The 27117-nt window shown below is 38.0% G+C and overlaps 1 protein-coding gene across 1 annotated transcript in view; it reads left to right on the forward strand.

The window, feature by feature from the left end:
* MOCOS (molybdenum cofactor sulfurase) overlaps positions 1-15493 on the forward strand; it is a 209115-nt gene extending 193622 nt beyond the window's left edge. The window contains exons 11-15 of the mRNA XM_027881871.1: positions 2344-2468; positions 3071-3176; positions 5320-5446; positions 7747-7851; positions 14691-15493. Of these exons, the coding sequence (XP_027737672.1) occupies positions 2344-2468; positions 3071-3176; positions 5320-5446; positions 7747-7851; positions 14691-14837 (610 nt within the window). The 3' untranslated portion in view covers positions 14838-15493. The remainder of the gene's footprint in view (positions 1-2343; positions 2469-3070; positions 3177-5319; positions 5447-7746; positions 7852-14690) is intronic.
* Positions 15494-27117: the final 11624 nt, after the last annotated feature.

Here is a 27117-nt window from a genome sequence, read left to right on the forward strand (position 1 = left end):
AACAGGTGATACTCACATCAGAGGGACATGGCTTTCTGATATAATATCTAACAGTGGAGAAATGGAAGTAGAATTGAGTGTTTTTAAGGTTATTGATGTTGCAGAATAACCTAAATGCTCAAGGTTGCTGCTCTTCTGAAATACTTATACAACCCTCTCTGACAGGTCGCAATATCAAAGAGATAGGGAAGGGTATCAGTGGTAGAAGAAGACAAAGGTGTAGTTAAGAACAAGGTGAACTGAGCCTGTTGTGTGTATTATATCCCTTGGGATCAATATTCCGACTTCATCTGTCCTTGTTTTTTGTTCTATAAATTACCCTACCAGAGGGACTAGTTGTAACGCACTGAAGCTAAATGACATAACAGAAAGATGAGTGGGGAACTCAAGGCAAACAGCAAGTAAAATCTGAGAGAAACAGACCCTCCTTTATAAATTGCCTGACATGTGCCAAATGAAATGTAATGCTGACAGATGTAAAGTTATAATCCACAAAATAAACACAGAAAACAAGTAGAATTGAGCTAAAACAGAATGACTTTGACTAAGACCTTGAAAAGATGATGGTACATGCTCAAAAAATGGTCTGACAATAAAGGAAAGCAATTTGAAAACACAGAAGTCTTGGGATACAGAAATTACACCGTGACATTTGATGAAAAACCAAGAATGGTGTGAGTCTCTAACTCAGCCACAGTGACTCAAAACAGTAAGTATACAAAAAGAGGGCAAAGTTATGTTCCTGATTTATACAGTATTAGTCCTCAATAGGCTACTAGAGGCAATTGGCTTGGGAGATATTTAAATACCCCTAGCACCTCTGTTAGGGTGGCAAAAAATATTTGGGGATTTTTTCCACTTGTACTGTTACCATGGAACATTTATGTCCTCTCATTAGCAGCCGTCTCCCTAGCACAGTGACCAGCAAGGACACAAGAACCACTCAGTTCAGACTATGAAATTTCATGTGGACATTCACCTTTTGGCCTCTTTCTTGACACAATACCTATATCTTACAGTATCAGAGTACCATTTCCATTCTAGGACATCACTGGCTAGATGCAGCTGTGGTTGACAACTGTCCAGTCTCAGAGTGGGGAGAGAGATGCAAAGCTACACCATAATTCAAAATTCAGAACAAGTGCTGCAGAGATACCTGATCCTTGCAGGATTATAAAATCTCTTTGATTTCACTTGTGCTGGCTTTCTACCAGTGTAATTCAGTTGAACCCTACAAAGCATTTTGTAAAGCCAGGCTACTTCCTGTCTCAATCCTGGGCTTAGCATCTTTTGCTGTGCGTAGCGGTTTACTTGTTTCACAGAGCAGATGGTCTCCATGCAGATTAACTTCTTTGGATGAGTAGGACAATAAGGTGAGCATAGGACCACAGCTACTTCACTTTCCTTGCTACAATCGTCCTCCCTAGATCAGCATTAGAATTTGCGTTCCTCTTACCTGCTTATGCAATTTTAAAGTTTGGTATCAGTCAAACCTCCTTTTGTAGTCAGTAGAGAGAGTTGAACACTCCCACAGTGACATTCATCCCGTGCTGAGATCTAATATAGATGGGAACTACTTACTTCTTTCCATTATCTGTGAGAGGAACCCAGACAACTAACTTAAACTAAATGCCTGGGTTTTGGAAGATCGACATTAAGTTTACTCAGGGCTGAGGAATCTAATGTCAAATAGGATCACTTCTCAATGTCTGATCTGTGGCCTCCTTGGACTGGGAGAGGTAATCTCAAAATCCCTCTAGGAAAGCTTGCATCCAGGTAAAGAAGGAAATTCTATTGCTAACTTGCATAGCTCACTAAACATTTTACAAGTAATATAAATCATCTTTAGATAGAGAAATACATGGGCTCTTTAAGTGGAGCCATGTTTTAGTGTGAAATGTCTGTACTAACATGAATTAAATTAGGGAAGTGACATCGTTGCACCTGATGGGATCATTCAAAATTATATACAGAGGGGCAATCTTAAGTTCATCTCAGATCACTCCCCTCTGTTTTAGTAAAAAGCACAGACCAGAGCTTGACTTTTTCATAGTACTGTATTGTAATGTTGTTATATGAGCCACCACTTACTGTACTTCAGAGTCAGTATCTTTAACTTTGTGATTGTTTAATCCTTTATTCCATAGTAATTTTCTGTATAAAGCTAAATTAGATCTCGTGAATGTAACTTCAAGAGTAACTTCACATCCAACACTCATCAGACCATACGGATTCTGTATTTTGTATTGAAAGAAGCAGAATAAACATCTTTGCAATTTGCCTTCTGTTTTACAAATTCATGTTTGAGCAATCCAATTTGAAGTCCCCCTTTTCTCATTATAGGGTAAAAACATATGACTGTGGAGAAAGAATTGCTGGATGGTTCTCTATGTTTCTTGGTCGTCCGTGTCGCTTGATAAGACAAAGTTCAGACATGAAAAGCAAGTTACATCAGAAAAATACAGAAGGTATGTTGTCATTCTTAAAAATATCTGTTTCCTCATGCAAACATCAGGCTTATGGACTTCCTACTGAGTACGTAACTCGATAAAGGCTGAAAGAGACAACCACTATTGATCTAGTAGGTACATTTATACCCAAACTGACTTTTTGCTGCCCTTCTACTTCTTAAATTTGGTGAAAATGTACATATACATCAGCCTGGGGGCAGTGGGGGGTGGTTATCATCATGACCGTAATTTGGCTGGAAACTCAGTGATCATTTTGAAAAATGATCATGAAAAATCTAAGAATGAAATATTTTTTGGAGAGACTAAATTTTGTAATAAAAATAACTGAAAGACCATTGAAATTGAAAGAGCATCAAAAATACATAGCTATTGCTCTTGTAAGTTGTTTTATGAATTTCGTAAAATCTCAACTCTGTCTCAGTTTCATAATACATTGTGCCATTGTCATTCACAGGTTTGAGTAGATTCTTGGAGTCTTCCCTTAGTATCTAGAACCAAATGAATAAATTTTTAATGAGAATAAGTAAGGTCAAAGGAAAGATGAGGTGAAATTACTAATTTTAATGGTCATTTTAGAATGTTGGATTGATTTTTTTTAGGTCCGTCATCTGCTAAAAACATCTCACTCTCTCTCGTGAATGAAGCACAATACCTCCTGATAAATGTGGCAAGCATCCTGCAGCTGAAAGAACACATTTCTGCAAGGTAAGAGCCTTCTATCTCCAAATATCTCTTAGTGATGTTGGATTCCAGAATCTTTTCATAAGATACCAATATAGCTGTTTTATGTGGAAATTTATAAATAGTTACCTTTCAGGGGTCAACAAATATATAGCTACTAAACTGCTATAATGCCTAATTCTTGTATGACTTCTGAAAATTTGGATTAAATCCACGAAGATAATCTGTCTATCAGTCATCTTTAGAAAAATTTAAATGAAATTTTTGTCAAATGATTTGGTGGCAAGAGGTTATTTGGAACCAGCCAGTTTCTATTTGTCAGAAGAACAAGGATAAATAGGTTTTCTCAGCATAAATAAACTGGCAGGTAAAAATAGAAAATCTTACTCCTGGCTGAACTATTCCTTTGGGAATGATTAAGACTTAGAATAATCATTCTATGGGAATGATTAAGATTTAGAATAAACATGCACAACAGAAATACTTTAAACTGCTTTCAGGACTGGAATAATTTCATTTCTTAATTGAATTTGGCTTTACTTATGCAAGAGTGGTAGACAGAAGCAGCATTAGTAGAAGTTATCAGCTGGTTTAGGACACTGCAGGCCCAGCTCTGAGGTTGCTGGGATTTTTGATGACCACACCAGTACGGCTGGGGTGACAGGCACTTATATTTAAAAAAATACATTCAAAACTAAAGGCTACATAGCACCCAAGGTCCAAGAGCCCACAGCAAAGCCAGGAAGCACAGCAGCATAACTGAACGTAGTAACTGTTATTTGCCTCCTTGTTTGTATGACCACTGGCATAATCTACACCTCCTGTTGGTTTCCACCTCCTGCAGTTATTACAAATTGTGTCTCATCTGTTGGGATTACTTGTGGGAGAGGGAAAACCTGTAGTCCTTCAGCTTCCCACCCCACCTCCCATCCTTCTGGAGCCCTTGTGAACAGTGGAGGCTTGGTGGAGCTGGACTTCTGTGGTTTGACTAAGTCTGCACAGGCAGTTTATCCTTATGCACTTTTGTCTGCTAAAGATCATTCGGACTATTTTAAATAAAACCCAGTTCTTTCTTTCACAGTACATGCCTCTTCTGCTAAGACTGCTTGATGTGAAGTTTTCCCTTTTATTTTGATTTTGCATGGTTTTCCTCATTTTAATTTGTGTCCTGACTTTTTTGTTGTTGTTTTTGTTGTTTTTGGAACAGAAACTTTTAAACTCCATTACTTATCCAGGATTCTGCCTCTGCTGTAAAAAAAGCTGTCAAACTACAGCTGATGGAATATCAAAAATTCTTCATGTCCTTAATACCTAATGCAAAAAGAAATGTTCAACTCCACTAACAATGGCATTGAGAGAACTCTCTTGCAAATTTTAGGGCTGTCTTTTTTCTCTGTTACTGGTCAAATTCTCCTGTAGAAGAAGAATGAATGACAATTCAAAGATGCAGCCAGATTTCTCATATTTGTATGCAGTCCACTGCTCTGTCTGTCTCGTATATGTTCTCCACAGTGACACAAATCAACACTGGCAGTTCAAATGCTTGTAAAGAGGTGGAAATATCACCACATAGAGATTAATATTTTTTTTTTGAACACCTATCCTCTGGTGCAATCTGCTGCATCCCAAAGGCAAATAATAATAATATGCGGGATATATTCTCTCATAAAACTACTTTACTGGCCCTTTTTAACCTTCAGCAACTGCTGGTTTTGTCTCTTTTGCCATTGCAGCATGTGCAGAATAAGTTTCTATTTGCCTTCTGTTCTAGAAGCTTCTGTTTCTAGAAACAATTAACAAGTCAAATGATTGTTAACTCAAAAGATCCTTTCTTTTGTTGCCATTACCCTTACATATGATAATTAATAAGGAATTTTCTCATGAGCATTGTTCACAGTCACCTGTCTATATACTTTCATACATACAGTTCCAGGTTACACCTCTAAAGACGCCACCTAGAGGGTTACATATCATAGATCAAAGACTACAAATTGTAGTTAAATACCTTGTGCCATTTCCATAGCCTTTGTAATAAAACAGGCCAGATTATTCTGGAGAAGTGTTTACTTAATCATATGAGGCACTACATTTTTACAACACAAACACCTATACAGAAATAGTTAACAAATCTTATTTTTTCTTTTTGCCTATCAATTCTATGAGATAGATTGGAAAAGCCATTGGAAATACAGGAATTAATCCAACGTTTCCGTGCCAACATTGTTGTCAATGCACCAGAGTCCTTTGAGGAAGAAGAGTGGGCTGAAATTTCAATAGGTGCCCTGCAATTCCAGGTTTGAACTTTTCTCTCTTGTCCTCATCCCAGTCTATCACAATGTGTTTTGACCCCTGGAGACAGACTAATTTTTGCAAGGCTTTGACTGGAACATGGGCAGCATGGGTTGTGCAGATGAAATTTATGAAGTGTGTGAAAAAAAAAAACCAACTAATGCGATGTGACCTTTGAGAAACATAATTCAATATAATTGAGAGATTTTGATATATTTCTCCACACCTTTTTAAAAAAAAACCTTCATAATTCATAACATTTCCCACCCCTGTCCATCTAAACTGAATAACAATCACTGTTTTGAGGTAGAGTTTGTAGCAAATATTTAACCAACATGTCATGAGAGAATACTGGTTACTGTTAGGCACAGTAGTCCAAATGTAACCTCAAGCACATCAAGCAACTGATTGCCAAAAGACTGGACATGAATACAAGTGAACTCTCATGGTCTATTACCCTCTGTTGTATACATCTTGCCTTAATCCCCATTAAAGAAATGTAATTAATTCTAGTCTGGTAGGGTTTTTTGGCATGTTGTACTTTATAATATATCTAACAACATGATGTGCTTTGTACTGTGAGGAAAATGCTGAAGACTTAAATGTGTTTGCAAATGCATTCTCTTCAGAAAAACCTCTTAACAAAAAATCCGTAGAAGCTACACATGAAACCTAAGGGAATGATGTACACATGTATTACAAATTCTGTTGAATTTGTCTAGCCCTGAGATGTGAAATGCGTATTTGAAGATTCATTGCCTAAAATAAAGAAGTGGCTTATTCACTGTTTTCTTAGAGATGATAATTAGTTATTAATTAATAATTAAGGTGAGAATAACAGAAGTGCCAAGGTCAAATCTAGAAGCTGTGATAGACATCACTCCTATTTATTTTTGATCAGCATACTGTAAGAAAGTTTTTGAGCAGGGATGGAAAGCGTGGCTGATCTGCTCTCTTTTTATGTGTACTTTGATCAGTAAGCTATGAGTTATAGAAAATTGAGGAAAACTTCATGTAAGTAGGAGATGAGGAACAAAATGGACAAAACCTTTGGTGTATAGCTTGTTGGAGGCTGGAGTTACACTAGGGAGCTCAGCTGAGGATCCTGCTGAGAAGTTACTGTAAAACTGCAAAATAAAAAGGCACTCCTGTTTCTGGCATTGATATACTTTAGGAACACAAGCCAAAAATAGAAAGGCTTATGGAACTGGTATTGTCTTTTCCTGTCTCTGCTAGGTCCTTGTTTAGATACTGATGTAGTAGCAGTAGAAATTATGCTAATGCTCCTTGATGGAAAGAAAACAGTAAAGAAGCTGTTGAACAAAGCAAAGCATGCTCTCTTTTAAAAGTATGTAACAAAGCATGTTACTCTTTTAATAAAGAAAATAAAGCTGTGGAAAATAATTTTCTGAAAAAAAGCTTATTATGGTTTTGATGATTACACTGAAGAGTCGTACAAGCAGTTCTAGATGCATCTCAAAAAACTGAAGTATCTTATCATATTTGAAATTTGTGACACATTTTACAAAAATAGAATCTGTATACTGGAATAGTGTAAGAGTTAGTTTCTATAATGTACAGCATTGCTAAAGTTAGGAATGCAATGTTGAGTGAAAGTGCAATATATTGTCCTTCATTTTAATGCCTTAATAAGAAATTTGTTGCAGGTTTGCTTCCCCCACCCTTAAAAGCACATCTTAGTTCAAACAACAGTTAACTTTAAGAATTATTACATCTGGATGCTAACACCATATATTATAAAGGATAGAGGATCGATCCATTATTGCTTCTGTTTATGTAAAATGGTGAAAATTCACATTTTACATTCTGATTATCTACAAGCACCATGAATATAAGAAAGATATTGTGCACCTCAGCTGCACTAAAACAATCCTCCTTGGGCTGAATCCTGAGGCACTAGCTTAATTTTGTATTCGGTTCTCCTTTGGGCAAGCAGCCCTGCTAACCTGGAGATGAAGTGAAGCCATCAGGAAATACAAATATGTAAATGTCTGGTATTTCTCAGATTCTGTCTCTGGGAAAGTTTTCCTTAAAAAGAAAAAAAAAAAAAAAGAAAAAAGTGAATAAAAATTCAGTGAGATTTTTGCAAGTAGACCCTTTGAAAATGTGGCTATTACATTACGTGAACAGGCCTGACCCTTTACGTAATGAAAGTGTAAAAAGCCCACAGGAAAGGTATGCAAAAGGTATGCATTTATGATATTATTATGGTCAGAAGCTTGTACTGTTCAATGTTGTACTGCTTTGATATACAGCCATGAACTTTCTTTAACTAAAATTTCAGGTTGTAGGTCCATGTAGCAGATGTCAAATAATCTGCATTGATCAACAATCTGGGGAACGAAACAAAGAAATTCTGCAGTCTCTGTCTGCTGCCAGAGGCAGAAAGGTCAGTACGGTACTTCAAAATGGCTGTAATGAAAGATGTAGTGACTTTGTGGCATGCATAGTGAAATATCTGTTGAGAGAATATTCACAGTTAAATTGTTGTACTAATTGTTACCGTTTGTTTTTTTCTGTAAAAAGAGGATGCGCTTACAACCCAGATATGACCTGGTTTATTTCCATAAAATACTCACACTTTTTTATTAGAATGGGACTATTAATATGCATTATTTTTAACAGTACTTGCTTTTATTCAGTATGTACTTCCTTACAACATATTTATTTTGGTTTAAAAACAATAGCTGATGCACTGATATATTCTAAGAAAACAAATATGCAGCAAAATCTGGAAGTGTTTGAAATTACACAGTTGGCCTGTAAGACTAAACTTTATTCTTACCATGAGAAACAAGTTAACAGGAAAAACTGAGCAAATATGAATGCAGTCAAAGTGGAGAATAATTACTTAAGAGAGTGACTGGAGAGTAAGTGTGAAATACAGAAGTTCATTTGAAGTCCTTCTGCTTCTTAGGGTTGTGTTGTTCTTAGGGTTGAGAGTGCTCAGATGATGGCTAGGCAGTTCAGCATCCCAAAAGCTTCACAAATGTCCTCAGAATTATTTATGTAGCTGAAAATCTTTATTCAAAATTCACTGCTTCCTGTTCTTTAAACTTGTGTTGTAAAAGTTCCTCAGCGAGTCAGGGTTCAGGCACCTCACCAATACCTACTAAACACCAGAGACTGGGCACAGCTCTGGGGCAAAGCAATGACAAATAGGTTTAAAATAATTCACCCAAACAATGCACAAACAACTTACAAATAGTGCATTATAAGTTTGGGGAAAAAAAAACCTAATAAATTGATTCGTCTCAGTGACTCATTAAGCAAACAAAGGGCTACATTTCCCTTGAATGTTATCCTTGGTGAATAGCTCCTCTGGCTCCGTCTCAGAGCCCGCCGCCTGGTGCAGTGAGCTGGGGAGAGGCACGCAGGCAGGGCTGGCTGTCTAGGCAAAGCTTCCCGCTGACCTGAGGTGACCTAGAGTTGCACAGCAGGCTCTGGTATCCAGATCACCACCGTACATGTGCCATGGTGGGTAGTCTGAGGACAACATCCCTCTCTGGTTAATGCTAAGCCACAGCTGGAACATCTGGGACGCTTCAGAGCACGTTTGGGCACTCTGGGCAGGGACACTGCCCAGCTGCCACATGGGGTGTGGTATGCAAAGGACTTTTTCTGCTCACGTGGGTTTTATTGGATCACGACTTAAATCCTCTGTAGAGGGAAAGCACTCTGTACTCGGGGAGAGAATGGCTACAAAAACTTACCCGGGATACACACTCTCAGGAGAGGCAAAGCACCTTCTGCACCTTTCCCACAGCAAAGATGAGCTCCTCTTTCATTTTGATTAACTCAGCAATGCAAAGATTTTCTTGATACAAGCACTCCTAGAACCGAGTAACTCGTTCGAACAGGACTAAGGCAAGGAGAGCAATCCAGCCTCTTGAGAACAAGCTGGCGCCGGATGAAAGCCGCCTGGCGAGGCGAGGCAGAGCACAGCGCTGCTGATCACCGCGGGGGAGAGCTCTGCTTCCCTCAGCAGCGCCGCGATATTCGCGCTGCAGAGAAACAGGCCTTCAGCTTTTTTTAATTTTTCCCAGCCTTCAGTGCTGCTGGCAGATGGGATCTTGTGAGCATGCCCTGCTCTGCGTAAGGCTGAGTTCACCGGGTTAGCAGACAGCTGAAAGAAATAGTTTGAACCGGTAGTTTTGCCTGAACTGGCCTGAGAAGACCTCAGAGACCATCCCTGCTGCAAGCCATCTGTGGGGTGATGATCACCAGCTGGTTATCAGTGAATAGCACCAGAGGACTATGACATTTTCAGCATGCTCAGCAGGCCTAGAACAGAACATTGATCCAAAACTTTCACAGTTCACAGTGGGGAGAGAGAAAGAACATCGAGTCCATATGACTGTGTTAAATTGCACAGCTAATCCTTTGGTGACTCATGAATCTAGGATGTGCTTTTCTGCTATGGAGTCATCTAATAGTCTTCATTTTCTTCTTTTTAATCAGATGCAGATTCAGTGAAGGAATTTAGCAGTGTTTGCTTCCATCTGTCGATAATCTGATTCAAACTACAAAAGAAACTATTGCAACAAAATAAGATTTAAGCTAACTTCCCAGCTTTTTGAAAGGCTGTTGAAGTTATTTGATTGTCAAAACATTAAAGATTCTGCACATACAAAAGTGAGCTAGCTGTCAATATTTACCATTTTGTTTTGTTTTGTTTTTTTCCAAGAACACCAACCTATACAAATACATTGAAATTTATCAGACTTGTAGCCCAAATAGCAGCACTGCCAGTGAACTTCAATAATGAGATAAATAAGATTAGTAAGAGGTAGTTCAATATTTATTTCTGAAATCCTGTTTTTTTCCATCCCTCCGAGACTCTGAGATCCTGTTGCTCCAAGCTGAAAGATTGAAACTTTGCATAGATGGATTGCAGTGGAAAGTCAGAACCAGCTACTGTAACTAGCCACATAGGCAATTTGCGTGTTTCCTGATATACATAAAGAATGGTGCTGAAGCCTAGCCAGTTGCTTTTTATGAAGCCTTTTATGTCTTTGCTTGAAATAAGTTGCAAACACCTCTACAAAGTGAACTTGAGCACTGCTTTCTGAAGAAACACTCATTAAGGATTCCTTTGTAATTTTTGACTGAAAAGGAAAATAAGATCTCTTGTGTGACAGAGTGCTCTCTGTTACTGCAGGAGACTATGAAAGACTAGATAACTACATTAAGCAAATGGCATAAAAATAGCCACATGCTGTTTCACATGTCTCACCACCTGATGCAAAACACACATGGATGGAAAATGGAGAACATTGAATTCTTGCCTGTCTTCGAGAATTTGCATATGAGTACAGCACTAACAATAGCAGAAGCCCTGTGGGTAGATTTGCAGCAGTGCTATAAGGTGGGACTTACAGTCAAGGTAGCAAAGGGAATTGCATTATCAGTCTGCCCCAGTCTAAATGTATGGATAGCAGCTGTACATCAAGGGAAATCCATTATGTTTGCACATGCCTTCATACACTAAAAGGCTTGTGGGGTTTTTTTCCCAGTGGGCTGTTGATTCTCCTTTATGTATCTCATTGTGCCTTGGGACAATTTCTTATCCTGCAGAATTAGATGCTGTGCCTTTGGATTGCTTACTGAGATGTTAGCAAGGATAGCAAATGACTTCTCATATCTTATGCATCATTATCATTATTTTTATAGTAATGCAGAGCTTTAACTATGCAATGCTTTCCATTCAAATATCTGTAACACCTGAAAACAATGATTGTTGTAATTAATAGACCTCTGAAGTAATATAGTTCTATTTTCTTATTGGTGGTTGAATTGGAAAATGCATTTAAGGTAAAGCAAAGAAAAATCAGTTCTTAAGAAAACATTCTCCTGTCCAGATATTTTCAACTGAACATATGGGTTTTTTGCACACCAACTTACAAATTTTCCTTTTAACCAGTATAAACAGTCAGCATGTTGAAATTGAGTACTTCCACTCTCCTATTTTGTCAGGCTTTACTAATAAGTTTTGGTGAATCTAAAGCTGATGAAACATTCTTACATTTAAAAAAAAAAAAATCACTTTTAATAATTGCACCTCCCAAACCTTTGCGTGAGAGGGAGGTTATGTTATTGTATGAATAAATAAGCAAACCTGAACAGGTAAATTTATCTGCTGGGAGATGGCAGCTGATATCTACATCTGGGAGCAAAATCCAGAACTCATCCATCCAAAGCTTAGTATTAACATGCAGTATGATTTATGTGCTTGTTACACATTCTGTTAAGGTATTTCTGTACCAAGTTCTGGTCTATGTTAACTGATTGTTCAGGAGCTGTAGCTTGAAGTCATCTCACCTCAGCCTTTGTCAGATGTAGCACCTCAGGTTTCTGTCTTACAAAAGGAGATAGGGCACCGGGGTATTTCTCTGTCAGTGGATATCTGTGCAGAGCATACTACTGTTAATCCAGTAAATGAACTTGAAACAACATGCAGGAATGACAACATTTCATAGCTCCTCCTTTAAGTGAGTGTGATGACTATCATATGATTCACTGTTGGCAAGAATAAGTATGTTTTCTCTATTCCTCTCAGCAGTGAAGTGTTGTGCTTTTTCCTAATCATGGCGCTTTACAATTTTTTGTCCATGTGAAGTTTAACAGTGATGGAAAGAGTCTCTACTGCCATCAGAATACTGAGCAGATAAAACCATGGAGCTCACAGTCCAGCACTCCCTGCCCAGTTTTTGGTGTGTTCTGGGGAGATTATATGCCGAGTAAAATGCTCTTGAAGTCAGGAGAAGGTAGGAGCAGCAGGGAGAGATTACGCTGTTTCATTGTAATAACTCTGCAGGATATAATCTCTGAGTCTGAAAGCTTCATTTTTCTTCAGTGAAATGTGAGAAAGGCTGATTTCTACATTTTATCTTTCTCTTGAAACAGAGCTCAAGTGGCAGATGCATAGCTTTTGTGGTTGTTTGATGGGGAGGTTGTGTGTGTTATTGCTGTTATCAGTAGTTGCTGAGTCAATATTTGTAATTATTAAAAAAACAGAGAAATTTACTTAAAAGATGTTAAATCCCCTTCTGATAATCACTAGCTAAATTTTGGTCTTAGGAACATTCACAAAAAAAAAAAGTCAACAATTCCACACATGCCTTTTCTTGAATAATTCTGTGCATTTAAAAATTATTATTCAAAATAATAATAACAATAAATAATTATTCACAATAATAGAAAAATTGGTAAATTAAGTTCTCCACAGTGAACAATCTACCCAGATTTATTTTATTCTCAATTTATGTTAAATCAATATGACAATACAGTAAATATAAATAAGTTTGAGAAACACATAATTTATGCCAATAGAGAAACCACAGCTTGTTAACTGTGGAAAGAATGGAAAAATAATACTGTGTGCTTTAATATTCTAAATGAAACTGTTACTAACTTACCATTTTAGCATCACGGTTGTTCCAACAGTCACTGTGCTGGATGATTGTGATCTTACTGTGCTGCAGTTGTTCCTCAGCATTAAATACTAGAAAACTAACCATAAGGATATTCCCTGTGTCCACCAAGCATTGACACTATTATGATCACTGCTATCCAAAAAGTGTCAGTGATAGGGAAGGCCTGAGAAGTCCACTCATACCCAAATATGTGACATGCCAATGAGATGAATGAATAGCAGAAGTAGCAAAAAAACCCCTCAGCTTGGGTCCTGGTTTTCTTTTTGAAGTTTAGGATTACAAATGAAACAGAAAGACTCAAATTCAGAGTCTGAGGCCATTTTTTGATAGATCTTTTTTACTTTGGCATAAGTCTCAGTCTTACCTCTTGCTAATTCTTCAAAGACTAAAATCTGTTCCATGTTACCTCATTGCTGTATCTTTAATTATACAGTGCAAGAACAGGAGAATACATACTGCCTTTATATTTAGTTTGTCAAATATGTTCCATTAAATTCACCTAACACTATTTTTTAAATGTATTGCAATTCCTTTTACCTAATATTTTTTTTTCTAAACCTGCTCTAAATGTAATTCCCTCAATTTCCCTCAGTCATCAATCTGAACAATGGTAGCAAATGTAATCAGGAAATAGAGAAGGATAATAGAGTTTTGTTTTTATGTAATTTCGTTTGCTTATTTATTTATTTTACACTTTAGAATGACCTGTACATTTTGATTATAGTCTAGCAAAGCAAAATAGTTTTTATTGAAACATGTAAAAAGGGACAAGAAAATTAGTACTGGGTTTCCAAGGTCCTCAGTTTGAGAAGACATTCTGAAGTCTAAACATCAGTTATCTATTTAATATGGCCTTCAGCATTTCTTTATTTCCTACTTTATTTTTTTTTTTTATTAACTGTTATCTAATCCTTTGGAAAATATTATCATGAGATGACAAGTCTTTTTCTTGCATATTTCTAAATTCTCCGCTGTTGGAAAATAAAACCACAAAACCACACCAATCTCCTGTGAAATTTTCAGATCACACCTAGCTGTATACAGCTACAGCTGTAACATTCAACTGCTTCAGATCAAGAGCACACAGAAGAGTGCAGACACTCAGATCAGGTTTTTGGTTGCATGGTCAGTGGGTTAAGTGGTTTTTCTGTTCTTTTCTTTATTAGTCAGTATCACAAAGACACATTCTTAGTATTTCTGATATTTATGTAGGATGTATTCACAAGTAAGGAGTAATGACAGATAAGAAGAGACCTAATAAAACAAACTTTCTGAATATTTTCTATAAAACATACTGAAATATTCATGAAAACAAATAAAGGGAAATTCACACAGGCTAGACAGAATAAAGTTTTGTTAACAAAGTGAATAATTCCTGGTAGAAAATGCAAGACTTCCTTGCTGTTGGAACACACGTGTTCTCACGCTGCATAGCCTTTGTTTGTGATAATGCATCAACTGCATTTGTCAAGAAGCCAGAACAGTCATTAAATAACAAGATTGTGAGTGAGTGTAAATTACATACATGATACTATGGAGCTCATGATGAAATACTACATTCTTTATCCTCTTACTTAAGGTATTCTTCTTGAGTAGCAGGGGCTTAGTTTTTGTTTACCAGTCTATTATAGTTAATGAGTTAAGAATGTTCTTAATTACATGCACATAGTACATACCTCCTTATTCTTAAAGCAATATTGTTCTTCCAAACATATCTGGGTTGTGAGATCATCTATTGATCTGATTACTCTAACATGCTTTATATCTTAATAAATATTTTGGTTTTTTTCAGACAAACTTCGGCATATACCTGATGAACCAGCCCTTGCACTCATCCTTTTCAGGTGTTTTATCAGTTGGGTCCCAAGTACTTCCAGTGCTGAAGGAGAATACAGAAATTCAGCCGCCACCATCCAGTGAAGAAAAATGTTCAGGATAGATTCTCTGGTGGAGATGAAATGTTTATGCATCTTCAGGGAAAACTCAGTAGTCAGTTACTCAAAAGAAAAAAAAAAAAAAAAAGAAAAAAAGAAAGCAGACTTCCACTCATTTGCTGCTGGTTTAAGTCTTTTAATTTTCTGTTTGCTGTAAATGTTATCAGATGGCAAAACTTTTGATAATTACAGCTCACCTACATGTTTTTGCTTGTGATTAGGTTACAGCAGCCATAACTCTATTTTGCACAATTGCTTCAGAATGCAACAGGTTTGATCAAGTTTTACTGGTGGATGACTCCCAAAACAAGTCCGACTTAGTTGTCAGAAAGCCACATCTCAATGAAGGAAAGTAAATACAACAATACTCTACTTCCTTATGCTACTTTGTTAAAACCACAATGAGGAGAGAGGATGCAAGACATATTTTCGAAACAGTGTGGGTGGGAAGGAAACACTGGGAGAGCAGCGTGAGAGTAGCAATGCATTCAGCTTTTCAAAAATGAAACTGAAGGTGATGTGTAGGCAGTATAAAAGCATCAGAAAAGAGAGAATTATTGGGAAATCTGTGTCTCCCCCTTCAGAAGTGATGTGTGAGGATGTCAACAAGTCTCAAAAATCAATGAAGATTCAGGATGCCATTTGCAAAACACATTCCTGGTGCAGGAATTCCATCCAATTGTTCTCAACTTATTTCTCTCATTTCCATTTGTTACTTTTCCATCTGATTAATTTTATGGGATGACTTCTCTGGGGTTTTTTTATGTCCTTGCCCCTGGAAGAGGGGTTGGAGGTAAATGACCTGTTAAGTTCCCTTCCAACCCAAACCATTCCATGATTCTGTGATTGGATGATTCCCCCACTCTTGTTTTCTTACATATTTGTGGATATTGACACATTATTTCTAATTAGAGATTTTTCAACCAAAAGAGTAATTTTCTATACAAACTTTGTTTGTCCTGAGCAGTCTCTAATGGCCACTTAAGGGAACTCTTGAAAGTTTAGATGATTCTCCATCACAAACAGCTCAAAGTATTCTTTTTTCTTACTCTTTGTTCATTTGATAGTGCCCTCCTTAGAAGGCTCTTGAAAGCTCCTAAATAAAACTAAGGCTTTCTGATTTCTGAGAGCAAATATCAGGAATATTACTTATTGTGAAAATTAAAAAAATAAATAAAGGAAGCCACAGAGCAAAAAAACCCACACAGAAAGGTACTGCAAGCCTGAATACATCGAGGCCAGATGTTTTATGACCCTCAATATGTGTCCAGCCAGCCATGGGGCAATTTTATGCTTCCAGGAATTCCTTCTGGAAGAAGAAATTCTCCTAAATTGGCTGCTCTCTTGCCATCTGGGAAGTGAAATTTTGACCCCATTAAAAGCACCTTCAGAACTCTCATCCAATATGGTTTAGAACTTTCTTGGGGCAATTTTGGCTCCAGCTGTGTGAAACTGCTTCTGGCTGAAGCAGTCCTTGAGTTTTTTGAGCATATCCCTGGAGGAAGGCAGGTGGCTTTGTGAAAGAGTTGGTCAAACAGTCCTTCTGAAAGGAGAGTGACAACTACCACAGAGCAGGGTACAACTGGAAAAGGGAAGCACAAATCAGAATTCAAAAACGGTCTTTCTTCTTTCTCTCTCTCTCTCTTTTTTTTTTTTTTTTTTTTTTTTATGTAATGGTTTCTTCTTTCTTTTGTTCTTTTGAAGAACTGGTTTTACTCACTTGAGCTGGAACAGTCTCTGAGCAGAGCTTTGTAATGGAAATGAGAAGAGACATTATCTGTTTCTCACAATCTGCTGTAAAATACAGCAAAGAGAGAGGTTTTTCATATGTATGTAAACTGAGGATCAATTTTCAGAGTTGTACCTTCTACTTCAGAGCCCAAGGTCTGCTCCTTGATGTCTGCTTTGAAAAGCAGGGGTTTTATCTGTCTAATAGTCAATTATCTGAGGTTGTAATGAGCAGGCTTTTTAGAACCTTGAAAAGCAGTTTCCTGGTATCTAAATCTCTTAACTGTTTCACTCTTAGCCTTTCTGTCATGCAGAATATTGCTTTGTTGGATAGAAAGCCATCTCAGCATTGACAGATTTAATATGAAGAGACCTGTTGTATGCTGACCTTCAGGTGATCTCTGGTGCTTTGCTCTGTCCTCTTCACCTCACTACTGTGCCATTTGTTTAAAATTACACAGAAGTTAGAAAAGGAAATTGAAAGCAAACCTCAACAAGCTCTGCTTCACTTGTTATTGGATTTACTACAAAATAAGTCACTTTGGCTCACAGTGGCTTGACAAATACTGTTTGTGAATAGCCGTAATGCAACGTATGATAACTATGGATGAGAGGATTTGAACTTTAAAAATGTCATGCTTGGTCATTTTGACCTATTATTAACAGGCAATTACACATTCTTTCTGCTGGAGCTTAGTAACATTAGATTAAGAATAATTTTGCCATTTTATGAGGGGAAAAGAAAGATTTCCTCTGGTGTATGAACACACTCATTAGTATAGACTGTGCATTTCCCAGAAGGAACATTCTTGTGTTACAGTGATAGGAAATGTCACAACGCTTCAGATTGATGGAAGATACATAAGAAATCTTTCATCTTAGCAAAGGATAATATTTCCCTTCTAGTAAGTGGAATGTTCCTGCCAGTATTGATATGTCTTTCCATCAATGAAGACAAATTCTTCTCAGTGCCAAAACTCAGTGGAAAATCTTGAAATAGGAAGAGCCTATTTTAAATTACATGCACTGTAAGTTTGTAGAAAGAACATCCCTCCCATCATGTGAAATAAATTTCAAAGAAAGAAGAAGTTTAACGTACTGCAAACCCAGGTACTGCAGGTACAAAAAGGGCATAAATACTTTGAAACACTGTATAGAAAGATTACATGTTCTATTTGGATGTATTTCTAAACCTTCCACGTATATAGAAAAAAGACCATTTCAAATGAATGCAGGCTCTTTCAACTAAATACTCCCAGTTACTGCAAAATGAAGTCTTTGGACTAATTGCAGATATATGTTTGCCTGCTATGGATAATAAATGTACCTAATACGGTATTTCCAGAGTACTGTATGTAGAAAATCCTCTATATATTTGAAAACCAAATCCATATTTCCTTGCAATGAATTATTCAAACACATTTGATTCTCTGTGGGACTTAGCTACTTTTCAAATCTCAAGGCAAAAATGGTGAATATTACAATCTCTAATAATAGCCAGGAGGCTGAAATCACAAAACAGAAATCAGTATTTTTAGGGGAAGCTTCTGAGCTCTGTGTACTCTGATATGACTGAGATATTTCAGATACAGTTTAGGATTTATATACTTTCAATGGCTCCCTTCAAAGTATGGTCAAAATTTTAGGTCATCCTTCCCTCAAAATTATACACAAATCAAAATGAAGGACTGCATTAAAAATTTGATTATTCCTCATAAATTGCAGAGATTATGCTATGCAACTCTTCTTCAGTCTGATTTTTAACTATCTTGGAAATTAAACCAATAAAATATAAGTTGTGCTTGATGTGTCTACTGGTGATGGTTGCATTCCTGACCTTTGAGCTCATAAGAGGCTAAACTTTGCTTGGAGGCATTGGCAGGCTCTCAGAGTGAGTGTGTGGCTTAGGACTGAATAGATGTCTCATCGCTGCAGGGATTCACAGGTGAGGTGTTCCCGCAGTAGCCTCTGTCTGTTTGGCCAGCATGCCAATCAGCTGCACACTCAGCTCAGGCCCTGCACAAAATGAATAATCACCAATTGTCTGTAAAATACGTCTAGTCAGTCCTGTTGGAGCTGCCTCTGTTATCCAGAGGTTGGAGCTCTCACAAAGAGTGTCAGAGAAGAGAGGGCTTGTTTCCGTCTCCTTTGCCTGGAGGGATCCAACACTGTTTTTCTCCCCTGCCTAACCCATCAGTCAGTAGGTGAGACTGGGGACTAAACAGGAGTGGGTGTGTGTAGAAATCACAGGGAATGTTTGTCCCTCCCTTCTGAGGTTTACAAAGAAATGATCAATGATTCACTGGGCCAGCAAGAGACGGACATGAGCGCAGTGAGGCAGTATCGACATGACTTCAAGCTGCTCGTTCGTGCATTTTTGGATTCATCGAGGGTGGGAGGGGTAGAAGAGCATGACTGTAACCCAACAGGTAGGTCACTCTTATGGAGGTGAAAGATGTGGGTACATCCCTGTGTCTCTGATTATACAGCTGTCATGAGGCAACTGCTTGGGGAAAACATAGTCACAGCCCCCAGGGAAGGGATGAGAAGGCAGTGCTCCTCTCCACTGGGCATTTTGAGACAGTGGATTTACAGAAGCAGGCTTGTCTCCTTCCTTTGGCCACCAGTGTTTAAGTACAAGACAGGAACTTCAACAAGAACAGATGAGAATGCCCAAAATGTGTTTTGGAATAGGCCATTAGGGGAAACATGGTTCAAGTCCACAAAAGCTAAAATTGCAATTAATCTATATTTCTGACTACTTGCTAGATACACTAATGGCAAGATCAGAGTGAATAGGAAAAAATGTGAGAGAGAAAGAAAAGTGGCATCTCCTACACTCAAAATTTATGAGAAAGTTTTGATACACGTGCCTTCACCACCCAGTTTGTGGGGATTTTCTTCAGGAAATAGAGGACATAGTATCTTCAGGCTCATAAATCAGATTCAAAGAACTCAAAGTCATCGACAGAGAGGTGTCTCTTAAGCAAGGCACCACTTAAGAAGCCTCTCTTCCCTCCCATTCATGTAAATTAGCTTGCTTTGCTGCTCACTCAGTGTAGTGGTTGTTGTGGATCCTTTCCAGTGGAAAAGAAAATAAGCAGGTGCTCTCCATAAGTAGTGAAGTGACTTACTTAGGACTGCGGACAGGAAGAGATGTTAGGGAGGTTTGAGATGGGGAATCCTTGAACATCACTGCCATGTGCAGAGATGCATCAGAAACTACCCTAATAATCCCAGAAATATGTGTTGCAGAAAAAGCTAGTCATTCTTCTGCTCACACTGTGAAGTATTCCTGAAAGGGTCATAACAGGAATTGAGCTGTTGGGAAAGACCATAGCAAAGGTAGGATGGGGAAAGGGGACAAACAAAAAAAATGCATGTTGTAGCATTTGCTACTCAAAATTGATGTGGGATTTCTTAAATAACCACCAAGTAAGACAAAATGTGAGAAATCAGGGAATTTGATTTCGTACAGCAGTTTCATGGCAAAACTGAAATGACACTGTTCTCAAATGGAGAGCCTCTTGCCTTGCGTGGCTCATGCATAGCCTATAAGTAGGTGCATTTTTTGTGAGCAAATCTATTACAAACTTAGAACCAAAACTTGTCAGCACAGTTGAAATCTGGTCCTCAACATCAGTTTCTCCTAGATAACCAGTATGTTCCATATTTCAGCCCTGTCATGCTTTTTACTGGTTTTCAGAGGTAAATGTCCAATCAGGGTTAAAGTACTCTGGTCAGGATTGTTAATGCAGATGTTATTCCTCGGTCCAGAAGTGAAATCAGATTTTAATTTCTGAAACTATGTTTTCCACGAGGCTGTGTTTGAAAAGCCAGCAATGATCTAGTATCAAGTCTGTTGTTTCCTGGTACATATGATAGATGAATCAGATAAAGCTGTTGAAAAGTTTGTAAGTTATCATTTCCAGAAGCTACAGAAAACTAGAAGACTACAGAAGGCCCTGCACTGCTGAACCCATTCTACAAATGGAGAAGAGCCTCTGAAGTATCCATCATTTATGGATGCAATTCCCAATAAGTCACGTATTAGATATTTTCATTTTCACTGGTTCAGCCAAATGCTTTGAATTGTTTCTTATTCTCAGAGCCTTTGTATTTACTGTCATATTAAAAAAAATTCTTCTAGCAAACCCTTTAATATTGAAGTGACATTAAATTTGTCTTAGGTCAAATGTTTGTCTTTATTTTGCTTTAAGGAATAAAAGGTAAGAGTCTCAAATTATGCTACAGGAGGTTTATATTGGATATTGGGAAAAAATTCTTCATGGAAAGGATTGTCAAATATTGAAATAGGCTGCCCAGGAAAGTGGTTAAGTCACCATCCCTGGAGGTATTTAAGAAACATGTAGATGTGGCACTGAGGGACATGGTTTAGTGGTGGACTTGGCAGTGCTGGGTTAACGGTTAGACTCAATGATCCTAAGGGTCTTTTCCAATCTAAATCATTCTATGATTCTAAGAATGCAAGACTTCTGTGGTTAACTTGCTATCCAGAGCTCAATGTAATGATTTAATACACTTGAAAAGAGAAGGGTTTTGTCTGAGTTGCTTTATCTGTCAGGTAGTACTTTGAAAAAAGCTACAGCATTCCTCAGTAATGTCTGATCAGTTAGAAAAGAAGACCTAAGCTACAGGATCTGGGCACAGCTTGCAAATATTTGTTATACGTATATATTTATATATAGAGAGAGAGAGAGAGAAATAAATGCATATTAAAGCACAGTGTTCCAAGGACACTGAATGCTGCCACTACTGGCACATTCTGTAGCACAGGAATCATGTATTATGGCCAGAGACTCTTAGAACAATTAAAAGCGAACAGACATTGCTGATTTAGCTTGCCAAACTTGGAGGACTTTTCATTAACTAGTTGTGAATAGTTTTATCTAAGGGAAGGACTTTGGCAAGTTCTTATGCTGTTTTATGTCTCTTACTGGCATCATGGAGTAACTTGGTATTCATTCAGTCTCGCCTCTCTCCCTGGCATGGTAATTTGGAGCTATTTATGTGCAAAGTGAAGAATATGTCAAGGAAGAAAGAATCTGAGGTTTCATTGAGTGGGTAATCTGAAACAATTGGTTAAATCAGCCAAGGAAGACTGAGGGCTGTGTGGGTCCGGAACATGCATGAAACATTGCAAAAAATGTAAGTGGATTCCTACCAAACCTTTTTACATAGTGCAAAGACCGTACAAACCATCAATCGCATATTTAAAAAGCTATATATGATTTAAATGAGATTGTCAGGTATTGCATTTAGCATATTTTTAATTAAATATTCTGCTTCAAATAAGAATTTTTGGATTAGTAGGGTCATTATGACCTGTGTTTTACTTCTAATTTTATCCAATAGCCCCAAAATACTGACAGACAAAATATTTTTCAAAATTATAATTTGCATTTCGTAAGAGAAGTTGAGCTTTGAAAAAGCCTAAATAAGACACAGCTTTCTGAGTTGAGAGGCTACACTTTAGCCGTATGATGATATTACACAATAGGTCATTTGGAAAAGCGGCTGTGACACTTGTCAAAGAGAAGAAAATTCAGAGTGATTCAGCAGTTAAGAGGAGAGGCGTATAGCCAGACATCACAGTATGTGTAGAGAGGAATGCTTACTGGGAGAGAAATCCCTTAAAATGCACACACATATCTCCTAGAAACTGCCCAAATTAGGAAATTTTCTTATGTGTTGTTATTTTTCTGAAGTCTCTGGTCTTTATGCCAGAAGGAATGGGTAAAGATTGAGAGGCAATGTGATATCAGATGCAAAGTGCCAGAAAGCAGCAAAATGATGGAGTTTTTTTTTAAATGAAAATAAATTGAATACTTTTACTTTCTACAGCATTTTTTGAAGAAAAAGAAATCAGTTTTAATAGTATGAAAATAAATATAAAAGTGAATAATGGAACTAAATAAAATTATCTAAGCCTTCTAGAATACATTAATATAAATGAAAGCAATTCCTTGGGTTTTGAATATCTAAACCATAGTTTATCCTAACAATTCTTGTTCTTACAGGTCCATAACTGAGAGATCATGGGTAGAAGTCACTGAAATAATGTTGTTATCAGATTGTTCTTGACAAAGAAACTCATGCTGAATACAGAGATGGTGATAAAGCTGCTAATCAATGTAGTTACATAACAAAGTAAACATTAAAATCATAAAGGCAAGGCCTCTTAAAGGAAGGAAAGAGAAAACTTCTGGCCTCAATCCTGCAATGAAGAGCTGAAAAGCTTTCCAGTTATAGCAAATCTTATTGGTTCAGAAACATCATGGGTTTTGACCCCTTGATGCTGGCATTATTTTGATATACACTCAGCCTTTCTTAACCGGGATTTTCCGTGAAAGAAATAACTGCAGCCGACAGAAACTGTGATCACAAATGGCAGAGACCATGAAGCCACTTAAGAGGCTGTCAGTAGAACAAGACTCCCTGGTGCCCTTAGGGCAATATGAGCCATGAGCCTAGTAATCCAGCTGGAAATGCAGCTACAGATTCATGAATGGATTGGAGAACTCGGAAATGCTGCCTTAAAAGTGAGCTCTCCCTTCTAGCTTTCAGTTATTTCTCATTTCTGTCTAAAAATAAAACTGCATGAAATCATCATGAAACTACAAAAGATGTGGCTTTCACTGTGATTCCTTTTTCATTATAGATGAGTTGTTTTTGCATCTAATCAACCAAAACTTATGTTGCAATGCAATGGCAACTTAATATAATTTTCTTAAATTGTAGGGTGGGCTTTACGTGAATTGTTTATGTGAATTCATGTGAAATTTTGTTTTGAGTGCAACATTCATTAATTTATGATCAGCCTCTTGGTTATGAAGCTGTCAATGTCAGCATAACTGTGTTTGAAGGGACTTCTGCAGGTCCCCTAATTCAAAATGCTGCTCCAAGCTTCAGGACTAGATCAGGTCTCTCAGGGCTGTATCCAACTTGAGGTTTGAGTCTCTCCAGTTACCTTTCTGGGCAACTTCTTCCTGTGCCTTTCCACTCTCGGATGAAGAAATCTTTGTTCAGATTGAAGTTCAGCTTCTGACTGTTGCCTCTTACCCTTTCACTGTACATCTTTGTGAAGACTCTGATCTTCTCTCTACCCTCAACTCATAGGTAATTGTGCTCCCTGCCCTTCGCTTTCTCTTCTCCAGGCTGAAGAAACCTGCTCCCTCTGTTTCTCCTCATACCTCATGTGCTGCAATCCTCAAACCTTCCTCTACAGTGAGAAGTATGATAAATTACTTCAAAAATCCTTTGCTGAATGCTGAAGGATTTAAACCAGAGAACTCAACAAATCACTGTCTGAGCTGCGGGGTTGAACAGCATTCTCCATCCACTCTTTCAGTGAATGAGCGAGAAAGGCCCTACAGTCCACTCTGGAAAACTGGGTCAAAAAAAGTTATTGTTATTACCAGTTTAGAGACTTGGCTGTGATACATCCACTTTTTCTCCTCAGAGAGTGGCTCTGAATTTAGTTTTAAATGAACCCTTACTCTGAGTTTAGAGTATAAGTCTATTACCATTGACTGACTGGCTGATTCTCATTTTGACTCAATCAAGTTACAGTTTTATGTTCAAGAATGTTTAGTACATTCTTTGCAAAGCTGGAACGGGGTCAAAATCTTGGTCTGATAAAGTCAGCAGCAGAATTAAACTCTCTGCTGGGTAAACTCACATTTCCTCTGGAAGGTTGGCAGTAATAATATTTGTTTCTCTCAGTGTGTTCTAAATGGATCTCCACAATGCTGCGTGACTGAAGCAGTTCCATTTCCGTATTCCCAGTTTTGGATACTTAACAAATTTGATTTTCTAGAAGTATTAACTGAACACTCAATAAAAATTGGGTTGATTGAGCAGTGCAACAAATATCCATGCAGCCCAAGCACTTCTGAAATTTTAGACAAAGATGTACCACTTTCTCATTTACTAAATTAACTGCATCTGAAAGCAGTTAATCAGCTGTTTCACTGCTAACAGGCAAAGGAAGTTGACAGCTGTTCACAACTGTATCTTTGTGCCTCTCTCTTTCGCATGTACAATGCAAAAAGCATGGATCAGGCAGAATAGGTCAATGAGATTTTCAGGCAATCACAGGAATGAAATAAGGGCTGAACCACTGAGCAGCCTCATTTTTCTCTTCCTGACACCTGACATGCTTATTTGTCCCAGTGCAACCCATGGATAAAAACCATAATCACTTGGAAGCAGAGAATACTTCCTCAAGTATCATTCTAAATTGCCCATGCTTTTAGGTGATGAATAACCTACATTAATTCCAAGGTGATGAAGAAACAGGATTAGTAGGATGGTTTTATTGGGAAGAAGTTATTAGGGTCAAAATTCTGTGTCTGCTGAGACTGCAAAACTTGAAATAATTTCTAACTTTTTCGTTTCATTTTTTTTCTATTGAATTAGGCTAATGTTTCTAGCATAGCAACTGAGGTTTGTGAATCCGAAAATCCCCACATCCAAGTCTTTTTTAACTAGGCAGAGATTGTTAGTAAGTCAGACAACATATCTTGCTCTTATGAGCTCTTCTTCCCTTTGGTGCAATATCCTAGTATGCATGTTATCTGGATGAACTACGGAGGAGCTGCACAAAGCTGCAGCAGATGACTTGGAAGATTCCCAAGAATTCAATATTTGTAGTGAAGTGCAATTGATCTCAAAGATGAACATCATCCCAATATATTAGAGAACAGCAAAATGGAGGGAGGAGAGTCCTTGAGAGGTTATCAAATATGTCCCTCAGCCTTAAGGTAGCTCTAAATATAGCTGCATAACACTTGTCAGGTGAGAAAGAGATTAAAAAGGATTCCGTAGTTCCGGCATTCCTCAGCCTCAGCCTGTTACAGCATAGTGGAGTGCTGAACAGAGTGCCCAGATGGAACTGACACAGATCTCTTGGGCTAAGCAGGGATAGTGGAGGTCCTGGGAGAATGCTCAGGGCAACTGAGACTTATCGGTGCTCTCAAGACCTGAACCTAGTGAAAATTGCTGTTTAAAACACTCAGGTCTCTCTGTGTGACATTCAGGATCATTCTCCATCTGGTCCATAAAGCAGCAATAACTATTTGGATTAAGGGCAAAAGCCTTTAGTCTGCCTCTGCACAAGCCTGGATGCCATGGTCCACTGCTTTTCTCTCTGTGTTTTTCTATCTGCGAAGTAACTGATGTGGGCCAAGGACCAAGGTGATTGTCTTTCAATAAACAGCTGAACTTGGAAACTCTTCTTGTCTCAGGGCTGACACAGTCTGACACAGCCATACACACAGACTATTACAGACACTCTGTTCACAGGCTTATGCACGCGTAGGTTAATGTGCAAAGGGCAGCTCTTGATGAAAAGGTTCTGTCAGTCTGGTCAACTAGGTCTTATAATCACCACCAAGCCACCGGAGATCTGAGAGATTTCTATTGCCATGTTCCCTATGCCTGTAATTTCTCAGATGAAGCCTGTGTATTGCTCATCCTTTATCAGCAGAGCTATTCTTAAAATTTCCAAAGTGGAATATAAAAAGGAAATTTCTTGTCAAACAGATGTTTGGCACCACTGATTGAGGTTCTTGCTAGAATTAATGTCACCTGAAGGAGATCAATTAACAGTGTTTCTCCTTTTTTCATTGCAAAATTCAGTAAAGCAGGAAATAGTATGAAACTTGAGAGAGATAAATGAGTCTCATTAAGAGGAGTGAGGTATGATTAAACAATAGAGTATAGCAGGATGGGTGACGTATGAGGTCAGTACTAATCTGGGACTACTCCTCTAGTTGTTATCAGTTTCCCAGCCCAAAAGAGTGGTAATTCAGGAGTTAAACATAGGTGCTGAGGTATGTCATTGCAAGGCTAAAAATTACAGTTCAGAGGATTAACCACACTGATCCCTAAAAGTGAACTCAGAAGAATCCTTGAACTGACAAGTTCATAATTAGCCTGAGGGATGACAGCTCACGACCAGTTGTGTTTGCTTCTGGTGTGAGTTGGTAGCCTCTTGCTGACTTCCATCAAGACGTGACTCTTCTGATATCAACGTGACTTTGAAAAGGCAAAAGCACAGTTAACATTTTTCTATTTTTAATTTCTGTAACTAGCAGAACTCCTTTTGATTCCAAAAGAAGCAGGACAGGGCCATTTACTTAATTATACCAAGTTCTCCCTACTAAATGTAATGGAAATTAACGTGAAGCTCTGTTTACTCTTTTACCCTGTTATGCCTGAAGCTGGAAGGAGATATTACTTTCCTTCTGGTGAAATGAGAGTGGTACTCACTCTTCTCATAATCCCTTTGAAGCATCAGCACTCGAGGCGGAAGTCAAGGTCTGAGATTGAGGCAATTTAACAAACAGTGTCAATGACCTTGTGCCCAGCACTGCACTGAGACAAATAATTTCACCACTGCACTCCATGCTGGCTCTTATGTAACACGCTCTTATGCAAGAGAAAGTAGCTGGGAGTCACTTTGCGTGTTTGGCAAGGGTGAGTGGCACAGCAACCTCAGCTGGACTGCACACAGCCAGGGCAGCTCGATTT

The sequence above is a fragment of the Empidonax traillii genome, unplaced genomic scaffold (assembly GCF_003031625.1).
Source record: "Empidonax traillii isolate 1590-97213 ecotype Southwest subspecies unplaced genomic scaffold, ASM303162v1 scaffold98:size2021230, whole genome shotgun sequence".
Taxonomy (NCBI): domain Eukaryota; kingdom Metazoa; phylum Chordata; class Aves; order Passeriformes; family Tyrannidae; genus Empidonax; species Empidonax traillii.